Genomic DNA, 13,963 nt, shown 5'->3' with positions numbered 1-13,963 from the left:
GTATTTATAGCTATGTCTGTATGTCCAGGACCTTCCTAACAAGAGAGAAAAAGATAAGAGACACCATGGCCTCATTGCTGCTCTCAGAGAGGGCCCCACCCGACTGGGGCCTGTGTCCTGAACTTACTACTGTGGTGGACGGGAGGGGCACTTCTGCAGAAAATGCTTAAGGGGGGACAGCCCGGGAGACAGCCCTGCCCCCAACTGGGACCCTGCCCTCTGTAAGGGTAACCACTGGAGGTCTAAGTGCCCCTGCCTCCAGATGGAAGGTGAGATGCCACCTCCTATAGATTGATGGGTCTCAGCCTCCTGTCCACACTCCGTTTCTTGGCATCAATGTTGAGTAGCCATAATGGCAGAAAAACATTTCCTCCTAGACAGTGGAGCCCGTTTCTCTGTTTTACCTTTTCTCCTGGTACCCGGTCCAATGACAAAGGTTATCATTCAGGGCAAATCTGGCCAGCCCCTAGAGCGCTAGTTTACCTGTCCTCTGGCCTGCTCTTGGGGAGACCTCCTCTTCTGTCACTGTTTCCTCACAGTACCTAAAACTCCAGTGTCCCTGCTGGGACAGGATTTACTATCTCAATTAAAAGCTCAAATTCTCCTCCCCCCAGGCAGCTATCTCTGCTGCACCCTTCTTCAGGAACAAAGAGATTCCACAGTGTGGACTGATGAGATGAGTGTAGGGTGAGCCAGGACGGCCCTCCCTATTCAAATAAAACTCAAAAATCCCTCACAGTTTCCACACCTACAACAATATCCCCTCAAGCCTGAGGAAAGATGAGGCCTTATGCCTATTCCTAAAAACAATAAGGGCTACTAATTAGTTACTCCAGCCCCTATAATAAATTTAAAATTCTTATAAAAGTCAATTTTAAAATACAAGTTACAAAATAAACAACTGGAAAGGATATAGATAGGTAATAAATGTATTTTTTGGGAAGTTAAAGGAAAAAGGAATGGTTTTTTTGGATGAGAAGGGATTTTGTAGAAAAGGGTTTATCCTAAAGATTGTCTCAAATAGGAGGGATAAAAACAAGCCATCAAAGGGTTTAGTATGTTATATAAAGGTCTAAGTAAGTTTTAAAAATGCATAATAAGAAACTTCAATGTGTGATAAAGTTAAAGTTGAATATAATCTAAGAGTTGCCTAAAAGATTTTTGGGGTCATGTCAAACTAAAATCAAATCCTCTATGTCTATAAAATAACAAGATTATCTTAATATTATTCTGCTCTGAGAATAAACCATTACAGAGAAAGATTTTATTAAAGAAATTATTTGTTTTCTGCTGATCTTGTCAAGCTTTAAGTACTACTAAATCAGAGTTCATTTACATATTTGCTTATGTGTCTTAAATGACCATCTTGTAACAGTGTTATGTTATACTTTATCTAAATATGGTACAAACATTTAAAAGGTTAAAAGTGTCAATTTATATAAAGTAATGAGCTAAAGCTCTCTTTTATCCAAGAGTGTTACATTTAAATCCTGACAGCCCCTGCCTCCCACAGGTTACCTACCTAGGTGTGGCCTTAAAGGGACAGACTCACTCCCTGAGTCATAAATGCATCAACCCAATCTTCCGTTTCCCAACCCCCATACGATAAGACAGCTTACAGTTTTCCTGGCAGTTACAGGATTTTGCAGAATTTAGATCCCTAGGTATGCAGTCCCTGAGTAGACACCTTTTTATGCTCCTCGTAATATTCCTATTTGGGTCTTAGATAATGTATGGCCACCCATTTCTCTTAGAAAAACTTGCCTCCGACAGACTCTGCTCTCAAGAAACAATTAGAAAATGGAGAAGGGAATTGGAGGACTCTTGAAATTGTCTACAGAACAAGTTTTCACAGTGGTTCTCCTGGCCAATGCCCATCCTAATGCCTATGCTTCTTGCTCTCCTATTCTTAAGCTTCCTCCCTTGTATCACACTACATGTCTGCTCTTGCTAATCAAAAATTTAACCAGTTGTACCTCCAGGGATACCAACCTCTCCAAAAACTCCCTGAAAACTACCGTGAAGGCCCCATCCAGGACACCACAGGAGCCTGAGGATCCCGCCCCATACAACGCCCCCTGCCAGCAGGAAGCAGCTAAAGAGACCAATGCTTCACCCCAATTCCTGATCCTCAGCCCCTACCCTCATCATTATTAAAGAAAAAAATGGGGGAATGATAAAACAATAATGTCACCATTTTGTGAATCAGCCAAAATGGCTCCCCTGCCCTTAAACAAATTCCAGTGCTCTAAGACAGCCCCACCCCCACCAAAGACTCCTGTGCATGCGCTAACTTCCTTACCCTCCCCCTTCTATAAAAGCCACTGCTCTCCCAGACTCAGGGCTGCGCCATCTTTCCCCAGCCAGCCTGGCAGTTTGGGCCTGCCATTAAACTTTGCTCTATGGACATGAGTTTTCTCCTGAGCTTTCTTTGAGAGCGGCGTTTTTCCTAACAATACCATTGTGCTATCCTGATTTTGCAACTGGCAGCTTTGGGTGCCTTGGAGTCACAGTAGCCCAAAGGGCCAGAGCCATGCTGAAGCTGGGGTCAGTCTGACTCTGACACTCTCCCTCCTCTCCAACTTGGCTGCAGAAGGATGGAGTTTAAGGGCGCTAAGGACACTGGTAGGACATTGGGAGAAGGGGACAGAAAACTTGAAGTTACTTCAGTATCCTTATGCAGCAATACTCCTTTTTATGGAGTAACAGTGATCCCATGGCTTTAGGACGTGACTAACATTAAAATGAAAGTATATCGAACTTTTTGGAGACTTGTACTCCACCTTAGCTACAGCCCCCTCCAACGCTCTGGGAAGAACCGCAGGCGACCTTACAGATCCAGCGTCGTTTGCGACGTCCGCAGGGCACACGCTGCAGGAAGGAGCCGTGCGCATGCGCATCACGGCGCGTCCCTTTGGCTCGGCATCGCTGCGCGCGCAGTGGGGCTGCCGGCCCTTTGCCCATCTGCGGCTTGTCGCTTGTGGAGTCTGCTTTCCAAGCCAAAGAAGACCTGTCAGCGGGGTGTCAAACGTTCGGCACCCGCGCGGACGGCGGGAGGGCGTCCATCACCATGACAGCGCCCGCCGGCGGCCCGGGTAAGCGTGGGTGCTCGGGCTTCCGGCCGCGCGGACTCCCGGGGGGTGCGCAGCACGGGCTGCTGAGTGGTGGGCTCCAGCGCGACTCTCCGGCCTCAGCCCCGGGGGCGCTCTGAGATTTGTCTGGCGGGGGAGGCTGCTGTCCTCCTCACCTCGGGGTCGTGGAGCTCTGGCCCACCGTTGAGAACCCTGGGGAGGAAGGGCGCCCAAGAAGGGCAGGCATGTTGCCTTTGGAGGTCCTGCTCGAAATGAGCGGCTTGAGACGCCCGCCTGCCCCCACTTGCAGTGGACCCGGAGGCCGGGGCCGTGTCCTCCCCTGTGGGAACCCGCGAGGGTGCAATGAAGGCGTGCGGCCGGGAGCACAGCCCCGGTGGTCAGGCCGTCGCCGTCGTCGGATCCCCGCTGTCCACGGTGTCTTAAGCCGCGGGCGCGCGCTTCTGCAGAAATGACAGCCCGAGCAGTCGCGTTAAGACAGCCTCGGGGACACCGTCCCTTCTCAGGTTAGATGTTTTCCCGAGTGTAAGCCTCGCGCATTGTAGAACTTTTAAAGTGTATCGGAGTAGGGAAAAACAATGCTGCCAGTACTCAGTATCCCTAGCAACTTTTTGGTATTTTCTAACAGTCTTGACTTGGAAGAAAGTAGGGACCATAGAAAATGCAAGTTTTTTTTTTTTTAAATCTTGAATCTTTTCATAAATCTCCGTGTCACAAGAGCTTTTTAATAGATATAATTTTAAAAATAATATAGTCTCAACCTAAAGGAGTTCAAAAGGCGCAGTTAGGACTTAGAGTGAGACGATTTCGCACATCCCTCAACCAATCATTTCCCCTCCACACAGGCATTTTATTAGCATTCCTTGCATATCCTCTGAGAGATGTCTTATGTACATCTCTCACGTGTGCCATGAGTTCTTTTTTTCTTTCTCCTGTTTTTCACATGCAAATAACTTTTTGTGTGTGTGTGGTGGAACTGGGGTTTGAACGCTGGGCTTCACACTTGCAAAGCAGGTGCTATACCGCTTGAGCCACTACACCAGTTCATTTTGCTCTGGTTATTTTGGAGATGGGGTCTCAAACTTTTTTCCTGGGCAGGCCTCTAACTGTAATTCTGCCAAACTGAACCTCCCAAGTAGCTAGGATTACAGGCATGAACCACTAGCGTCCAGCTCACAAAAACTTTTTATAACATTAGTTTTTAGCAGTTTAGAACAACATACGTTTATCTTGCTGTTACGAGGATTAGAAGTCTGAATTGGGTCTCAGTGGGCTAAAATCAGTGTCTGGAAGGCTGTGTTCCTTCTGGAAGTTCAGGCAGAGCTCCTACCCTACTGCTTTCTAGAGCCTGTGTTCCTTGGCTCCTGGTTTCTTCCTGCATTTTCAGGAAGCGCGCGCTGAGTCTTTCTCAGTTCTGTCACTTTGACTTCCTGCTTCCTTTTTCACTTGTAAGGACCTGGTGTACTTGGTACACCCAGCAAATCCAGAGCAATCTCCCCACTTTCAGGGTGTCTGATTAACTACCTTAATTCCATTTGCAGCATTATTTCGCACTTTGCTATGTAACATATTAACAAGTTTCGAGGATTAAGACAGGCATCTTTGGGGCATTATTATTCATACTACAGTACGATTATTGTTCTTCACCTTTCATTTTTTTTCACTTCACATAACTTTGAGATGATATCAGTACATATAGAGTGCCTTATTCATTTTAAGGACTGCATAATGTTCCACTGTAAAAATATACCAAGATTTAGTGAACTCATTGTTGACGGACATTTTGGTTTTCACTCGTTTTGCTGTTACAAACAATACTGCAAGAAATATCCTTGTTTGAAATGTGTTATTTCCCCTATATGAGTATCTCTGTCTATGGAGTAAATTCATAGAAGTATGATTTCTGGATGAAAGGGTGGATAGACTTTTCAAACTTTTTTCCTTTGCTTATTGTTATTGACATAATTTGCATGCCAGATAATTCACTCATTTCAACAGTCTAAGTCAGTGTTTTTTTGTGTATTCAGATTTGTGCAACTAGACTCCATCAATTGTAGAAAATTTTCATCAAAAAAAGAATTCCACCTCCACACTTTAGTAACTCAAACCACTAGTAATCTTTTTTCTGTCTCTGTAAATATGCCTGTTTTGAACATTTCATGCAAATAGAATAATGCAGTATGTATGTGACCTCATGTCTGGCTTCTTTCCCTCAGCATAATATTTTTCAAGTTTCCTTCATGCTTTAGCATATATCTGTATTTTATTATTTTGTAAGGCAGAATAATATTCCAGTGTATGCATATATTGCATTGTATATATCCATTAGTTGATGGATATTGGGCCAGTTCTTCTTTTGACTATCACGAATCATTTTAGTTGGTTTTATGCTGCTATAATAGAATAGCACAGACTGGGTATTTATCAATAAAAGTTAATTTGCTCACAGTTCCAGAAGGTGGGAAGTCTAAGACTGAGGGACTACAGGGCTTTCTTGCTGTGTCATAACATGGCAGAAGGCATCACGTAGCTGAAGGACCGGGGAGAGAGCAAGATGGGGTCAACCAACTCCCAAGATAATGGCATTTATCCATTTGTGAAAGTGGAGCCCTGCAACCTAACCACCTCCCATTAAGCCTCACCTCCCCACCCTGCATTGGGGATTAAGTTTCCAATACATGAAATTTGGGGAACACATGAAGAATGTAATGTGATTAATGCTGCTGTGAACATTTGTGTACAAGCTTTTGTGTGGACAGTGGCAGGTTATTTTTAATGGTAAATACTACTTCTGGTATACAATTTTTGGAACTCAATGTAACCTTAATAATTTTCTAGTCCAGGGATCAACAAACTTTGTTTTTTAATTTACTTTTTGTTACCTCACAGACTTATTTCTTTGAGATGAGCGCATTTTTGAAGTCTATATTTAGCAAGTTTGAAATGTACAATACATTGTTATTAACTGTAGTCACTATATTGAGCAGTAGATTTCTGAAACTTACTCCTTTTGTCTGAGACTGGTCCCTTTGACACCATCTCCCCTTTCCCCATCGTGTGCCTCTCTTCCCCTAGCCACTGGTAACCACCACTCCTCTCTCTGCTTCTCCTAGATTGACACTTTAGGATCCACATGTAAGGGAAACTGTGAGGTGTTCCTCTCTCTCTGCCTGCCTTGCTTCACTTAGCAGAATTCCCTTGAGATTCCTCCCTGCCCCAAATGACAGAATTACCTTCTATAAGGCTGAATAGTAGTCCATTGCGCACACAGCCTACATTTTCCTTATCTGTCATACATTGGTGATAAGTAGGTTGTTTCTGTATCTTAGCAATCAATAAAATTTTTTTCCAGAAAGAACCAGATACTAAATTTTGGACTTTGCAATATACACAATTCTATTTTGACTGTTCAACTCTACCATGGCAGTTTGAAAACAGACACAAATTGCCCTGGGCAAAGTTGATTTTAATAGATAAAACACAGAGATTTAGAGAAGCAAAACCATTATTCTAAATGTTATTATAATTGTGGATACATGTCATTATAAATTTATAAAACCTGTAGAGTGTCCAGTAAAAAGTGTATGCTAATTTTATCTATGGATACAATAGTATATCAACTTTGACTCATTGCTTACAACAGACACACCTCTAATGCAAAATGTTAAAAGGGGAATTTGAGGGGAGTGTGGGGGACAAATGAGAACACTACTTTTTTGCTCACTTTTTTCTGTAAATCAAAGTGACTCAAAAAAGTCTTAGTCATTAAAAAATTGCAACTAGTTTGCCTTTCTTTTAGCAATATTTTCAGTTACAGCCTACTTAAAATAGTAATATGAATACCCTAGATCATAGGTAACTGGAGCCTCCTTAAATCCTAAAAGATACAGACAGTCCCTGACTTAGGATGGTTCAACTAAGGAATTTTTGACTTTATGATGGTGCAAAAACATATCTGTATAACCATTTTGGACTTTTTGTTTATTGTTTGTTTTTAGTTTTCTTATGGTGCTGGGGATTGAATTCAGGGCCTTGCGCATGCTATGCAGGCATTCTACACTCAGATATATCCCCAGACAACCATTCTGTTTTTCATTTTTGGTATGGTATTCACTAAATCATAGGATATGTTTAATACTTTATTACTTTTTTGCCTAGCTATAGGTCAATTTGTTTTGAACCTACATATGGAAACAACTTAGGCATCTTAAAACAGATGAATAAGTGAAGAAGTCAGATGTGTATTCCCACACACACAAAGCTGAAGCTGAATACTATTTAGCCCTAAAAAATGAGATCTTGCTATAGCCACAACATGTACGCAATAATGCCTGCAGGACATTATTATTCTCAGTGAAGTAAGGCAGAAACAGAAAGAAAAAGTATTGGATGACCTTACTTACATGTGTCATCTAAAAAGATTCAGGTATGCAGAGATAGGGAACAAAATATCAGTTGGGGGTGGGTGGGGAGATGTAGGTCAGAGGATATAAATAACAAAATGTGGGATGAGCAAATCAAGAGATGTATAACATGAAGACTGGGGGTAATAAAATTGTACTGTTATTAGACTTATGCTAATAAGCAGATTTTAGCAGCTCTTGCCATAAAAACTTAAAAAATAGGTACCTGTGTGAGATAATGGATATGGTAATTTGCCTTGTAACCCTTTTACTTTCAATGTGTCTTACAACATGTTGTCTACCTTGCATATATACAATAAAATTTATTTTAAAACATTTTGCCCCATAAAAAACAGTTTTCTTTTTCACGTAAATACTGTCATTTTAGGATCTTGGAGTGAAAATATACTGAAGTATTTCCTGAGGAATAACCAGATTTCAACAGAAGATGGCGCTGAGATCATCTGGTATCACGCAGCTAATCACAAGGCACAGATGAACGAGGCAGTGAGAAGTGAGTCAGTTCGTTACTTCTGTTCACCGTGCATAACACGTTAACTCAACACCTGCTTTGATATCTAAGCAAAATTTTTTGAATTTTTTTGTATTTGCTAGATTAGATTAGGGTTAATCTGTCAAATTCAACGGACAAGGGAGTGCTTTCTTCTCTTCCACCTAGAGAGTGGAAAATAGCCATCTGGATATTTGTATTTGCTAGAATTTTGCTCTGAAGAGGGTGCTCCAGCATGTGGATCAGGGATGATGATGGCAGTTAGAAATTAGCACACTCATCAAGTTGTGCCCTCTGTCCAGCTTTGTAGATAATATAAGTAATAATTTGATCCCCATCTGCTAATTTGGCTATTTATTTCTCAGAGGCCATGTGGAGAATGGGGCTCTCTTTATTGGAACGTTCAAATCACCTTGACAGGCTGAAAGCTGTGCATAAGCTGGCCAGTTTCTCCACGTTCACCCACCATACTGTTGGTCCATCCCTTCCACACTGGCCACTTAGGGTTTCTCACAAAACCACGTTCTTTAGAATACTGTTTTTCTGCACTTTGACTAACCCTTACCTTTGGTGTCAGCTGAGTGACCCTTCTTTACCCTGAATCAAAATTCCAGATATCCCCTTCATAAGCGTCCTTCTATGTCTTGCTTCTTTCATTTGTCATGTTTTCAAGGTTCATTCATGTTCTAACATATATCATTACTCTATTCCTTTTTATGGCTGAATCATTTTATTGTTCTTTCATTAGTTGATAAATATTTGAATTGTTTCCACTTTTCCCTACTGTGACTACTATTGCTATGAATGTTCACATACAAGTTTTTTTGTGGGCATGTTTTCAGTTTTCTTGCATTATATGTCTAGGAATTGAATTGCTGAGTCATGGTAACTAACTTTTTAAGGAACTGCCAAACTTTTTAAAAATGACTACAAGCTTTTACCAGTGAGAACTGGTAGAATAGATAAGGATTCTAATTTCTCCACATCTTTGCCAACACTTATTATTATGCATTTTTTTTATTAAAGCTATTCCAGTGTGTGGAATAGCTCACTGTGATTTAGATTTGTGTCCCCTACAAGATTAGTGCTGTTCAGCATCTCTTTGTGTGCTTACTGAGAAATGGCACATTTAGGCATTTAGAAAGGCTAAGTGCCTTTCTCAGACTGCTTCTTGCCTATAAAAATTTGGGAGCCCACAGACCTCTTTTCTTTTTGAATTATCTCTGTTCTTTTTGATCCAAATGGATATATCTCCTATAAAAATGTAGTAGTCTTTTTATAAATGATAAATCATTCCTATAATAAAAAGTCACATATACCCTTCCTTTTTAAGGTTGACCTCTCTCTGCTTTGCTCTGTATGTGGGAGTGCTGGGGATAATACCCTTAATATTGTGGAACTTTTTCATCCACCTGTGGGGACATGAGGCACCATCCTACTGAGGTCTAATAAAGGGTCTTGTAGTTGCACCATTGACTTGATACTGGCACTGAAGCCAAATTTTACTGGGGTGTCATTGTTTGAATATTTGTACCCTCCATAACTCATACTGAAATTTAATTGCTAGTGTAATGGTATTTGGAGGTATTTAGGTCATGAGGCCCAATTTGGAAATATTTCCTCTACATGCTACTTGAAGCCTGAACAGTTAATGATTTGGCTTATTCCTCTCTTCTCATTCTTTGTCATAGGTAGTTTACAAAGCTGTTTGGCACTGTGAACATTCCCCCTGGAAACCTCCACCAAATCCACAAATTCATTAGGTTTAGTCCCTGTCTTCTACCAGTTGCTATAGGTGACAGTGCTGCCAGAGTTTTACTGCTACATAAAACAGATTGTTCTCATGCTTCAAGTAAGAATTTCTTCACTGCTCTTCCCACTTCCACAAGTAGTTCCTTCCTTGCCTTTTGTATCCTTCGTCAGGCCCCAGCATTGTTGTGGCAATACTCTACTTCCAGATGTTTATTCCTATTTATCTATCCCTGTACATAGACCACCCAAAACTTAGTGACTTAAAATAACATTGTGTATTATTTCTCACCAGTCTGTGTGTCAGCTGGCTGGTTTGTCTGTTATATGTGGTACAGGCTGGGGGCATTCATGGAGCTGCATTCAGCTGGGAGCTCAGCTGGGCCTGGAAATTCTGATAACATTACTCACGTGCCAGAGGATGTATGCTTTTAAACAGTAGCTAAGCTTTAAACCAAAGAAATGAATTTTTAGTATAGACTTTGAAACATAAATAATATATACCTATAGTTTCTAATTTGAGGATAGAGAAGATAAAAATACTATTCTTTATTCCCTGGAAACATCAATAAATACTTATTAAGCCTCCCTTTGTGTATTCATTTTCCTAAGTACTGGGAAAAAAGTGTATAAGTATGACTAGCTTAAGAATCATTTAGCTTCTGGGCACCTGTTTGCTCATCTAGAAAAAATAAGAACAAGTAAGGACCTAGTGTAGTATTTGGCATGTAGTAATTACTCAGTATTAGTTTTTCCTTTTGTTTTCCTCAGAATGGTACTGGACATGGCATCTCCTGCAGTTCTGCCCCTTGTTTTATTAGCATTAACTGAAGTTCTTTTATTTGGACAGGTACTGCTCACATGATAGAGGCCGATGTCTTTCTTCCAAGTGATGGATCAGAGCATGGCCAACCAATCATGGCCCATCCTCCTGAAACAAGCAGTGATAATACTCTTCAGGAGTGGCTGACTGAGGTTATGAAAACCAATAAAGGCATCAAGCTAGATTTCAAGAGGTATATATACAAACATGCTTTTGGTTGTTACTGAAGACTTTTTGGGGAAGAATTAATAACTGCACATATTTATGCCTACCCATTTCTGTACTTTTTTTAAACTGAGAATGTAATTGTAGACTCAAATATGTTTCAGGAATGAACCTAAGACCCACTGAGCTATTTGCTCAAATTGTTTCTTAGGGACCTTTTGAGGCTAAGATTAATTTTTATAAAGGAATTTATCACAAGTGGTCATTGTGATAACAAAATGATAAGTTTAAAATACTTGTATTGTTTAAAAGCAGTCTGGGAAGGAGAAAGTTGAGAGAATTTTATTGAATTAATTCATATCCAATTTGATGTATGTTATTATATTTGTAAAGAGAATTACTTGGAATTCTTCAATGACCAAAGTGTTTCTTAAAAAAACTATTTTGGTATTGATAATGAAGAATAATGTTATTTCCTTCTCTGAGTCCGTAACAGGAAATTTTGTTATTTTAGTATTTTGGTAGGGTAAAAATGATAGGGAAAGCCAAGTATATACCAGAAAAGCTCACCATAAGCCCCATGGATGCCACTGCTGTCAAATTCCAGGAGTGTTGGTTGTAAACCTTCCTCATCTCTGATTTGTATTTTAAAATTGAATTACCTCAAGAAAATAATGAGGACTTAAAAAATCTTATGGGGTTATTAAGATGATCTAACTCTTTGTTGTATGACTAGCTGTATCAGTGAATTTGATTATTCTGTTGGTGAATGAATGGATGTGCAGAATTTTAAATGTATAGGAGTTTGGATTGACGGGGACTTGTGAGTTGAAAAACTACCTTAAGATTATTAAAGTTTGTGAGTGATGACTGTTTTATTGACAAAGAAACTTAGTTACAGAGAAGTTCCATGATCTACTAAAGATAACAGCTAAGCTTTGTCGACTGAACTAGCACCAGACCCTAAGTCTCCTGGAGCCAATCCAGCATTCATTCTACTATGGATTTAAGTATTTGATCTGTAATACTTGGCAATTTAAAGTTTTAGATATCCTTGCCTTTTCATGAGCTCAATTTTTTTGTGTTTACTGTTGCCCTTTAAATTGTTCTCTTTCATGTATTCTTTGCCTTCTCACAGATTAGCTTGTTTATTCTTAAGCACTAGCAGCTACCTCAGAAGGGCCAGGCAACTAAAAACAAAGGTTTTATAGTTTTCTAAATCACAGCATATTTAAAGGAGCATGACTATAGCAGCCATGGGAACATTTATTATGTGTGAGACACTGTTGTAAGAGCATTGCATGTGTTCTTCGTTTAGTTCTCATAACAGTCCTAAGAGATAGGTCATTGCTGGTATCCTCATCTTCCAGATGAGGAAATGAAACTCAGGGCCTCACACTGGCTAGGCAGGCACACTACCATTTGAACCACACTCGCAGCACTAGAATTGTGGCTTAACATGGCATTGACACAGTACGAGATAGAGAAATGACTGCATCTAAATTAAAGTCTGCAAGGTCCAGCCTTATTATTAACCCATTAAAATCTAGGGCCTCCATTTCAGTGACAGAAGAGTAGAAGAAAGAAGTGTACCACAGAGTAGCAGAGTGAGAGACTAGAAACTAAAAGCTAGAGCCTGGTTTCTCTGGTTTTAGCTTTTTTTTTTTTTTTTTCCAGTGAGAAAAGTTGTGGAGGGAAGAAAGGATAGAAGTGTCCCATCCTTCAGAAAAGATGGAATGTGAGGAGGGTTGCTGAATGTTCTCTTCTCCAAAATCTATCATCAGGCTTTCATCACAGCATGCACTATAAGCCTAATTTTCTTAAAAATGAACATTTCTAAAAATTCAGAAGGGTTGATCTTAAAGTTCAGAAGATAGAATTAGTAGTGGGGGTGAGGATATAGCTCAGTGATAGAGTGCTCGCCTGGCATGCATGAGGCCCTAGGTTCCATCTCCAGCAGCGCAAAAAAATTAAATAAAATAAAAATAAATAAAAAGAGAAATACTTTGGTTTTCCAGTAAAGCTTGTGCATACATTTTCATAAAGTAAAAGTGACATGGTCTAATTAGAACCTTATCATCTTGAAGTTGTCAATGTCAGCTAGAATAGATGTTGGACAGTAAGATAATACGAAGCTGATTTTCAATTTAAACTGACAACATTCTTGTCTCTAGTTTCTTTATTGTACTTACAATAAAGGAGAAAAATAGGAACTTATAAAAGTTTTAAGGAAACATAGTTTTATGCTTTCCAGTCATTTTCAGAAATGTGCTTATATCTTCAAACTTACCCAAGAACACATGAAAGAAAACAGGCTCTTTATTCTTCCAGGCCCAGAGCTGAAGACACTGAGACACAGTGCCTGAATATACTTGGTATTTCCCAATGTGAACGTGTAGGTTATGAGTGTATTTCATTTTTTATCTTACTTGTATACTCTCTAAAGAATGAATATTTGTATCTTTTCTTAAATTCACAATTAGGGATTCTGATGTGGAGCTTTAACACCTCTAATTGGTCCATAAGTGGAGGCGTTATTTATATATTTGTAGAATTTTTAAGTTCCTTTCATGAATAATAAGTATAAATCAGCATTTTGAGATATGGCATTTGTTTGTTTCTCCCTCGGGTGCTGTGTGATCTTTGATTTTATTTAACTCAGATATTATTTTGTGTTACATTTTTATTATGAATTGGAGAACACTACAACATTATTCTAAAAGAACTTTTTACTGTAAGAATGTTTAATTAACAACAAACCATGTGTTTAGTCTAGCAGCTGTAGAACCATCCATGATGCTCTTGGAAGAAGTGAAGAGGCACCTGAAATGTCCTGTGTGGATTAATGCTGATATTCTTCCTGGTCCAAATGGGAGTAGCAAAGTAGTAGATGCAAAACCATTTATAGACATTGTGACATCCTTCTTTCCAGATGTGACATTTTCCCTGGGTTGGACAACAGGATGGCATCGTGAGAAAGTCATTGAAGGTGATAATTCTACCAATGTGTTTATTGTTGGTCAAACTAAAATATCCTACAATTATTAAAATATCATTAATAAATAGCCAAAAAATCATCCCCCAAAATCTAAAAGTATAGTGAAAAACCTGACCTTATTTCTGTTATTTCAGACAGATACTGTGTTCATCGGTAATGTCTGTCACCAAGCTTCCATGGAAATACTTATTTGCAAGGTCTAGAATAACCAAAGTTGCCTCTACA

The 13,963-nt window shown here is 39.8% G+C and overlaps 1 protein-coding gene across 1 annotated transcript in view; it reads left to right on the top strand.

Annotated features, from left to right (window-relative positions):
- Positions 1-2,897: 2,897 nt before the first annotated feature.
- Positions 2,898-13,963, top strand: part of Fam151b (family with sequence similarity 151 member B) — a 33,646-nt gene continuing 22,580 nt past the window's right edge. The window contains exons 1-4 of the mRNA XM_074077212.1: positions 2,898-3,095; positions 7,881-8,006; positions 10,603-10,768; positions 13,512-13,729. Of these exons, the coding sequence (XP_073933313.1) occupies positions 3,071-3,095; positions 7,881-8,006; positions 10,603-10,768; positions 13,512-13,729 (535 nt within the window). The 5' untranslated portion in view covers positions 2,898-3,070. The remainder of the gene's footprint in view (positions 3,096-7,880; positions 8,007-10,602; positions 10,769-13,511; positions 13,730-13,963) is intronic.

The sequence above is a fragment of the Castor canadensis genome, chromosome 6, assembly GCF_047511655.1.
Source record: "Castor canadensis chromosome 6, mCasCan1.hap1v2, whole genome shotgun sequence".
NCBI lineage: Eukaryota > Metazoa > Chordata > Mammalia > Rodentia > Castoridae > Castor > Castor canadensis.
The sequence above is the reverse complement of the archived record's forward strand: the minus strand, read 5'-3'. Positions and strand labels throughout refer to the sequence as shown.